The 9,978-nt window shown below is 29.8% G+C and overlaps 1 protein-coding gene across 2 annotated transcripts; it reads right to left on the minus strand.

Annotated features, from left to right (window-relative positions):
• Positions 1–1,631: 1,631 nt before the first annotated feature.
• On the minus strand, positions 1,632–3,867 carry LOC145052360 (transcription factor bHLH79-like). 2 transcript variants are annotated; one of them, XM_079000172.1, is made up of 6 exons: positions 3,227–3,860; positions 2,922–3,095; positions 2,782–2,847; positions 2,637–2,705; positions 2,132–2,203; positions 1,632–2,032 (listed from the first exon to the last, which is right to left on the minus strand). In XM_079000172.1, exons 1-6 carry the CDS (start codon positions 3,506–3,508, stop codon positions 1,904–1,906), a joined length of 792 nt encoding a protein of 263 aa, XP_078856298.1. In that variant the 5' UTR covers positions 3,509–3,860; the 3' UTR covers positions 1,632–1,903. The 2 variants fall into 2 exon arrangements, with proteins under 2 accessions (XP_078856298.1, XP_078856297.1); XM_079000171.1 differs by having other exon boundaries at positions 1,632–2,203; positions 3,227–3,867.
• Positions 3,868–9,978: the final 6,111 nt, after the last annotated feature.

A 9,978-nucleotide genomic window follows, 5' to 3' on the forward strand; every position in this document is an offset into this window, starting at 1 on the left:
ATTGTTACCGGCTATCTCAAGTGAAAATAATAACACGTGAAGACATTTAACAAACTAAATTGTCAAACGTATACAAAAAAAAAGTTTTCTGAATGCGAACATTTTTTTTACAAATTTCTTAATTTTTTTTATAATTTTTTACAGCATTTTTAAGATATTTTTTTTCTTATAGGTTTTTCTAATATATTGTTTTAAACTTAACTTATAATTTTTTTTTCACTTTTTTATAATTTCATATAATTTTCATACAAGTTTTTAAACCAAGTATTTTCTAAATGTTTTAAACTTTTCTTACAAGATTTTTTTTTTTTCATACAATTTTTTTATAACTGTCATATAATTCTTACTAAACTTTCTTTTACAACATTTTTAAAACGATTCATAGATTTTATATAATAATTTTATACTTTTTTTATAACATTTTAAAGTACTTTAGTTAAATACAAGTTTAAAACATTGAAGTAAAAATTTTTAATTTTTTATAAACTTCTAATTAAAAAGTATAAAAAAGTTGTAATAATTTTAAAACATTTACATTATAATTTTTGTTTTATTTTTTTTATATGCTACATAATATTTCCTATTTATTTTTTTAAAGGCTTTGAATACTTATTGTTACATATTTAATTTATTTAATTTTATTGTTAGATACTATTTACTTTAAAAATATTACATATGCTTAAAACAAAAGAAAAAAAAATCTATAAGACTATATAAATTATTTCACAAAAATAAAAATATATTTATTAATTAAAAAAGAAAAGTTTAGAATTAATCAATAATTACTTAATATTAATGATGGTAACTTTTGCTAAAAAGAAATTATTAGAAAATTGATTTGTCAAATCAAGAGGCTGTAAATAGGATAAATTATCAAAATTATTATAGATGTTTTAAAAATAACTTGGAAAAATAAAATTTTTATTAAATGCGAGGAAAATAACAAACATTGTAATTATTTTTTTGTTTTGTTCACATTTAGGTTATTTCTATTTTTTTTTGTCTACATTGACAATTTAACTTGTTAAATATGTTCAAATGTTATCATTGTCATATGAGATATTCGGTGACAATAGTAATATATGAATATATTTAACAAGTTAAATAATCAAATATATAAAAAAAATAGTCAAAATATGAAAAATAAAATGAATATATGATTATTTAACTTGTTAAATAAATCATTTGTTCTATTTTCTAAAGTGAAGCCGACACAAATGGCACAAAGGTTATTATTAAACGAACACCAAAAGTTAGAATGCCCAAGGACATGGTGTTAAAAAGAATATGAATGTAAAAGTTAGATTTCTTTTATGTATGGGTGCTAAAAAATCTAAAACCGAAAATTCGTATAAATCATACCGATTTATGGAAAGAAATTCGGTAAAGGGTAAACCAATATTACGAAATTTTGAAGATATTCATTTTACATTTATATTTTCTAAGCTCACTACCGATTCTAACCCACTAAAAGATTAGCCCACATCAATTTTGAGATATTAAATTTACAAAATTTATTATCAGTTAAAGTTTTATATATTGTCGGAAGTTTGTTGAAGCATAACGTTTTTTTGGATTTAGTTATTTACTTTTATTGTATTCACATTCAAAAACAAAATCAGAAACCATCATACAATAATCAAAGTACCACATTCATTAATGAGACTCTTTTGCTTACAAGTACACCTGATCTGTCAACATATAACCCTTAAATGCAAATTTCTACAGATGGGTATTGTACAAAGGCCTTAAATAGTTATATAGCAATAATACTCTGATTCTGATATAACTTTCTATATATAGTAAGCAAGTACCTCACGCAATCACACATGTCTAACAACACAACCATAGGGTTTCCCGATTTCCAAGTAGCAATTGGCAAGCACCTCGGGTGGTCTACGGTTCATGTGGCCCGCCCGAACCTATTGCCTAACTGCATATGGAGCCACTCGGGTTCGGACCCTGGTCCGAACCCTCTTGCTGCTTGTGAGCCAAATAATAGCCTTGCAGCATCGATGGGTGGTGTCACAAGCTGCAATGCAAGATTCTTATAGTGATTATTTCCTATTGAATAATCAAAAGAACTATAACCATTTTTATCCAAATTGTTAAAACATAGTTTAAAAATTACATCTTTCGTGGGAAACCCTTCTACCGAGGAATTCATCCTTGTATTTACAGCTTCAAGCTTCATAGATAAGAACTACAATAATAAAAAAAAAAAAATTAAAAAATGTAAAGGTCTCAAATTCATTTGTAACTAACATAAAGACTTCCAATAACTTGACAATGACAACAATAACCAAAATGAAGGGTCTCATTCAATAAAATGACAACTTTTTACCTTTTTAACAAAATGACAATTTATTTCGCAATGGATCAATTTCGAAATTACTTTTTACTGGCAAAAAGACTCCAAAAAAAAACTTAATAATTCTTTTACAATATGATATGGTCATTCGTTTTTCCAATTTTTTTTTTTTGTGATGGGACCATTTAGAAAGCAATTTGTCAATTTGCAATTACGTAACCTTTTTGCGAAATTGATGATTTGAAGCGTAAACGATATCACTTTGTTAAATGGACCGATATCGTTTTGGTTATTTTTGTGTTATCATGTAAAGAAAAGAAATTACCTCAACTTGATGTTGCAATGATTGGATGTAATTGATTATTTCATCAAGAACAAGAGCTTTTCCTATAACCTGATAAACAGTATCAAAATCAATCATCTTTACTCCAAAGATGAAGAAATCATAGTCTTGATTATTGTATACAAACCTTGTTACATCCGGGGACCAAATCTTGAAGGATTTTCATTCTTTCACTGATCTTTTCTCTCCTAGCCTGAAAACAATGAGTTTAAATCATGAAATAACTGTGAATCGTGGGAATTGAGGTGGGGAGTGGAATGGAATTACTCTTTCTGCAAGACTGTGGCTATCGGTGGCTTGACCTCTTCTTGCTCTAACATGAATGTAATCTTTAGGTGGTTCAGTAAGGTTATGGCTTTGACTGCCTTTTTGTTCTATCTTCGAACCACACAAATCATCTTTGGATCCCGATATCTTCATTCGTTTACCATGAAATTTGCTCTGCAAACATAAAAAGTTCAATTTCATGGCTCAGAAATGAAAATTGAGAAAAAAGGGTTCAAATAATTGAACTAAAAGAGCTCCAATTTCAATTTCAAACTTAATTCGCCAGTAAATTTGTTTGAAATTACCAAATCATTGCCACTACTAGTAGACGTGATCTTTGAAGATTCATCTTCAAAATTAACATCCATCCGCTTCCTGCCACCACCACCGCTATGCTCCGTCACTGTGGATTCGTCGTCGCCGTTATTATTCGGTTCCCCAAGTCGACTAATCAGGGTGCTCATTTTCAGCCCTAAGCTCTCATTTCGACCGCCATTAACAGAAGAAAAGGGCCAGATCCCAGTTAAACTGTAAGACGAAGGATTGGCCACTGAAAAGGAGCTCTCATTGATAATGGGTGGATCCATAAAGATGAGAGATACAATGTATGTGTATATAGAAAAAGAAATGTATATATCAAGTGAGGGAATTAATTGAGCGTTAGGTTGCAGACTAAAGATGGAAATTTTAATATGGATTTTGACTGTGGTGATCTGGGTTGATTCCGAAAGTTCCTGTTTCTTTGTAGCAAAATCGGCTATTTAATAATCGGATTTTTCACACCCATCTGTATAATATATCGTTATATACAGACATATTATTAAATGTACATACTCATATACAGAGAGAGAGAGAGAGAGAGAGAGAGAGAGAGAGAGAGAGAGAGTATATGAACAGAGTGACTAGTGATGATGTGCGATTTTGGGAGATGACGGAGTGCAATGTGCCCACGGCGCATTTTAAGCAAGCTCAATCGAATGCCTAATTATAAAAAGTGAACTAAAGTGGGACATGGCATATAGAAGGGATAATGACTTATGAGCGAACCCAATTTTATAATAGTAGATGAATAGTGTATTTTCATTGAATATATTTAATCAACAAGTTTATATAAAGTGTTCAAAAAAATTATTATGATCGACGAACGGAGACTTTTTGGCTTCTCGTGATTTTTTTTTTTTTTTTTTTGTGACAATTTGGCCATTAACCTATAAATTTATATAAAGTATTAAAAGAATATTATGATCAGTAATTAAATTTTCTGTCCATCAATAAGCTTGGGACGTAACCAACTTTTATAACTATACATATTTGATTTTTTTTTTTTAATTTTTACAATTTGGCCATTAAACTTAGGGTTAAAACTAATGAACTATTTCAAATATCTCTAAAACATACATTACACACTTTATTATATCAAGAGGTAACCAAGCATGATGGTTTGTCGATCTTTGTGACCTTGATTGTTATAAAATGTGAAATTTAGTACTTAAGACCTTGATTGTTATGAAAAGTTAAAAGTTGGTTAAATTTTGATTATACAAATTTGTTCGGGGAGTAAATTGAATTAAAAGTCGACCCTTAAAAAAAAATTCTTGGATTTGTGCAAGTTAGTGGCCAATTTGTAAAAATGGAAACTTATAAGATTAGTGCTTTAAGTTAGTTGTTTGGGTTGATCCAAGTATTGATCATATTTAATTGGTGGGTTTATTTGATGTCATGCCTATCTAACTGTTGGGATTATTTAAGTGATTGGTCTATCTAAATGTTCAACTTATACATGTAACATCATATCCTTATACGTGTTTGATTTGGGGTTTGAAGGGTTTCAATAAAAATTCACTAGTTGACTATTATAAATGAAATTGTATGCATATGTTTGTGGTGTTAAGGTGTTATAACATAGATTCTAATATCTTATTTCCATTCAAAATGAGTTGGAGTTAAAAGAGTTAAAAGCAGGTGGTGGATGTGTAGAAGTGTAGAACTGATGGTTGTATTTAAATAAATGTATTTTGGTTTACATTTTATTTTATTAAATTAAAACCATTCAAATAAAAAGATAAAATATATTACAAAGGGTAAGAATATTATGTTACATGGGCTAGAGACCAAAACTACAACAACCGTCAATCTTAGGGACTAGATTGTGAAAAAAAATATTTGGGCTGAAAGCCTGAAACGAAGATGTTTTAAATATTTGACAAAATGATCAAACATTTAAATATTCATCATACAATTTATAGAAGCATGCATTTTATACTTTAGTTCTTTTAAAAAATAAACTTATACTACATTTTCTCTACAAATCATACATGATGATAAAATGATAGGATATTATATTATTGAGTAAAAATAACTGTCAATTTGCATATGACGTTCACATTTTTAAGTTTAAGACTTTGAATAATAGCATTGATATAGTTTGTATGTGTTTACACCATTTGTACTTCTTTGGATTAATCATTTTCGACAAAATGTATAAACAAACAAAATAAAAATGCACATAAGAAACAATGTAAGAGAAATAAAAACGTAAAAAATGAAACATCATATTCATCAACTACTCATGATTCATTATTATTTGTTAATACAAAATACAAATACAATAAATGAATCACAACAAATCAGTTTAAAGTAATATATAGAAAAAAGGTACGATTGGTACAAGTAATGAAAAAGTACCCTAAAATACCAAATTGGTTAGTAGTTTGGAGAAGTTTCAGAAACCTAAGTACCAAAATGAAAGATGATAAGATGAGGACCATTATTTGCCTAACTTTCCAATCTCACCCTTATCAATTCAAGTTGAGCAAATGAGGCCATTGTAAAGTCCAAACCCAATCATGCCCAAAATGGTAATTCTCGAATCTAATGCCTCTCATTGCCTATCTTATTCATTGATGTGTGTTTTGATGAAATGGGGAACAATTAAAACAATGACACCCTCCTAATTTTCATCTAACCTCGCCTTTCTTATTTGGTCATCTCATGTGATCTATCTTTTGTGCATTTTAGGTTTTGTATGTGTTTTTATTTTATTTATTTATTTATTTTAAAATTAAACAACAGTTCACCTCAACCTCAAGGTTCAAATCTATTTGAACATAAGTCAGCTCCATTTTAAGGTGTTTCATACAAGTGATATTGCTATGCCACACTGATAGTAAGCTTCGACTTCTTTTATGAAGACATTTTGTGTGATTTGAGTGGACTTCCAATGAGAATAGTGAAAAGGGGTTAAAAAAAAAAAGATTCCATTGGGTTCCAATGAAAAAGGAAGATGACTTGAATTAACACCCGCACAATGTGACACTACGACTCTTGTGAAATCATGATCGGTTGACTTGTCCCACATGTTATAGTTCATCGTATTTCGTACTATGACAACTAGTATAACACTACAACCTAAGTTGTCATCTCACATTGGTCCCAAAGACCCAATGGCCAATGTGTTAGTTCATAAGAAAATTGCACTAATTAATAAACATAAAAATAATATTAGTTGTCACGCAAATCTACAACTTTTCTAACTCGTAAAATTAGAATAACCATAAAATTGTATTGTGATTTTCATCCTATTAGTCTATAACTACATTGAAAGGACCAAATATTTTAGGTCTATTTATTTTGCGGCACACTACAATTTTTTATCACTACCACCTGTTATGAAATAATTAAACGGAAACAAACCTTCAATCTTCAACAAGAAACGAATAATAAGTAGTGTCAAAAATCCCGAATGACTTAAACTTGAATTCAATATTAGAAATAGAAACCAACACTATCAAAATCGAATCGTTAAAGCCTTCATTATTTTCTCATTCATTACAAGTTTTTGTAGCTCGGTTGTTTAGCATGTTTGGTTTTTGTCACAAAAGGTTATCTTGAGCCCCGACGATAGGAGTGTAGTGATTGAGAAGTGAAACTCCACACATAAGGTCCAAAGTTTAAATTCTGATACATATGAGATATTGTTAATGTTTATAAGGTTGTTTATTATTTGGATAAATTGAATTGTGCGATTGGATAATTTGAATTATACTATTTGGTTTTGATATTAAAAATTTTGGATTGGTTTTCAATAAACACCAATTATTATTTTGGATTTCGGATTGGTTTTGGTTTATAAAATAAGAACTGAATAATCTAAAAAATCGAATAACAGTTTGTTATTTTTTTGATTTTTAATATATATCTTTAATCATTTACAAAGTTACTTAATTATTTTTATTATATACTAGATAGTGTCATCCAACATAATACATTATTATGTACTTCTAAAAAGCTTTTTATTTATTTAGTTTTTTTGAAATATTGAATTATAATATATATTCAGTTGTTTATAAATTTTAATTCATAAATAAATATTTTTTGTTAATTTCTTTTATAGAGTTTATTAATATTCAAGTAATATATATATATATATATATATATATATATATATATATATATATATTCTAAAATGTCTTCACACTTGAAAACAAAATTACAAAAATCGATCTAACAGAATAGTTATGTGGTTGGATCGGATTAGAGTTGAATTAAGTTTGAGTTATTCATATCCATTTTTGAAAATCGTAATCAATTTAGATTCACTTGATCAGTATCCAATCGAGCACCAATGTTTGTGATTGATCTCCCATGTATGCCTTTAAACGGGTTGATGTGGACTGCTCAGAGGGTATAATTTTATTATTATTTTTCTCATTCAAATCAACATTGAGAAGAATTTTAGAAGGGTATGGTTGTACCATTTTTTTTTTCTCAATTAAATCAATTGAGGAGAATTCTCTACATACTAGTCCGTAGGACATTTAATATTTTAACAAATGTTATTTGTGAGGACATTTAATATTTTAACAATAGTCTATATCCCGTAGGAAATACATTAGAGGGGCGAATAAGTTTAAAAAGTTTTTGATTTTAATTAGGATTTTATTTGCAGAAGGCTGACAATAGAAAAACACATGATTACTATCTGAATAGCCTAGAAATAAGATGTAATTAAGGGACTTACATGACTGGTTTTGATTGTTGAGTATAACCATTTTTATAGGTTAACCGTTAACATTCTCTAGTGAACTATAGACATTAGGCAATGGAAACTTAAAAGACTATAGAGATATTCGGTTTGCTATTATTCACGATCTTATTTTTTAGCGATCCATATCCGATTTAAACATCTTTTGCTGTTTACTTGACACGTTCCAAAATTCTTGGACATGGGTATAATGTTCTTTGGCAACTTTAATTTGATAATCAACATCACATTGTCATAACATGGCACATGGAATAACACCAATATTTTTTTGTAGTGAATGAAGACCATTGTGAGTGGTGCGTTATGACTTTTATTTGATGTTTTCTTGTGTCAAAAATGTATTGGCCTTCATCAAAAATGTTGAAAATGCCTTGTGGAAACTTTCCAAAAATAGAAATCACAAATTCTAATCTTAACGCGCTTTCATATTCAGTGACTTTAAAGTTAAGGTTTTAGGTTCTTACGGATAAACCAATTGGTGCGCAAATCTTATTAACTTTGGTGTACACTAGGAAATTGGTAGTACTATATATTTGTTTTGAATAACTTCAAATTTTATTAAAAACTAGCTAGTGATTAGCAAAATTACATAGGAATATTTAACAAAGGATTCTGGTCTTTGGATTAAAGTGACCAATCAAACGAATGGTCAACTATGACGTCCTTAATTGACTTCTTACGAAACACATCATCATCAAACATCACCGAGTTGTGAGATTTCCAAATAGCCCAACAAGTAATCATACAAATCGTATAAAAAACGAGTCTCTTATTTTGAGAATTATAAATTGAATCCGTCCAAGGAAATTTCACGTTCACCCAATAAGAGATCACATTCCAAATTCTAACCGTGACATCATACTTTAGAAAAAGATGTTTCATGTTTTTCATATGGATAGAACTGTTAATTAGGGTGAAAGCCTCGTTAATGAGAGGCTATCTATGCAATATATTTATATGAAAGAATATTAAAATGGGGTCCCTATACTATACATTTTGTATAAACAATACTATAAACTAACATACCCCCTCAGTTTAAGCATGAGATTCACATATGTTCAATCTGTTTCGAAAGTCTAAAAATAAATGTGTAGAAAGACTCTTAGTGAATATATCTAAAACTGATGAGCCGATGACACGTGCAAAACAGAACATATCCAATAGTAACACGTTCCCAAAGAAAATGTACGTCTATTTCCACATGATTGGTACGTTGGTGCAATACATGGTTAGATGATAAATACATGACATTTACATTATCAAAAAACACAATCGTAGCTTTAGATAATGGACATGATAACTCGAGAAGAAGATTGCGACGCCATGCAGCTTCAATAATGACATTTGCCACCCCACGATACTCAGCCTTAATTGAGGATCGATAGACAACATGTTGGCATTTCGAGGACCACGAGACAAGATTATTTCCAAGATAAACAAAAACCCTAAAGTGGACCTCCAAGTGTGAGGACAGCCGACCCAATCAACATCAAAATACGAGACCAAGCGATCAAGGGAAGACGGTCGAATGAACAGACCGTGAGACAAAGTTCCCTGGAGATTGCGAAGGATATGCTTAAGAGCAAGAAGTTGAGGTTCACACGAATCATACTTGAAAAGACATATTTACTAAACAACATATGCAGTATCAGGACTAGTAAAGGTAAGATATTGCAAGGTGCCAATAAGACTTGTATAAAGAGTAGGGTCACAGACAGGAGAGCCATGAGAAGAAAGTTTAGATTTGGTATCAAAGGGAGTATTGCAAGGATTGCAGGAGGACATGTCGGCACAAGACAAGATTTCCTTAACAAACGAAGTCTGGGAAAAAAACAAACCATCATAAGTGTGATATGCAGCAATGCCAAGGAAGAAGGAGAGAGAGTCGAGGTATGGCATTAGAAATCCAGACGGGAAATGAGAGATGATGCTAGATATAAGAGCAGAAGAGGAGGCGGTGAGGATAATGTCATCGACATAGAGAAAAAGAAAAATATGATCAGACCCAAAGTG

The sequence above is a fragment of the Lactuca serriola genome, chromosome 5 (genome assembly GCF_051521515.1).
Source record: "Lactuca serriola cultivar US96UC23 chromosome 5, Lser_US96UC23_V15, whole genome shotgun sequence".
NCBI classification, from domain to species: domain Eukaryota; kingdom Viridiplantae; phylum Streptophyta; class Magnoliopsida; order Asterales; family Asteraceae; genus Lactuca; species Lactuca serriola.

Excerpts from the sequence above, each read along its gene's own strand:
- LOC145052360 (XM_079000171.1), bottom strand. The coding sequence starts at position 3,508 with ATGGATCCACCCATTATCAATGAGAGCTCCTTTTCAGTGGCCAATCCT. Across the intron at positions 2,706-2,781 it reads TGGTCCCCGGATGTAACAAG|GTTATAGGAAAAGCTCTTGT; the intron begins GTTTGTATACAA and ends ACTGTTTATCAG. Across the intron at positions 2,204-2,636 it reads CATTGCAACATCAAGTTGAG|TTCTTATCTATGAAGCTTGA; the intron begins GTAATTTCTTTT and ends TTATTATTGTAG.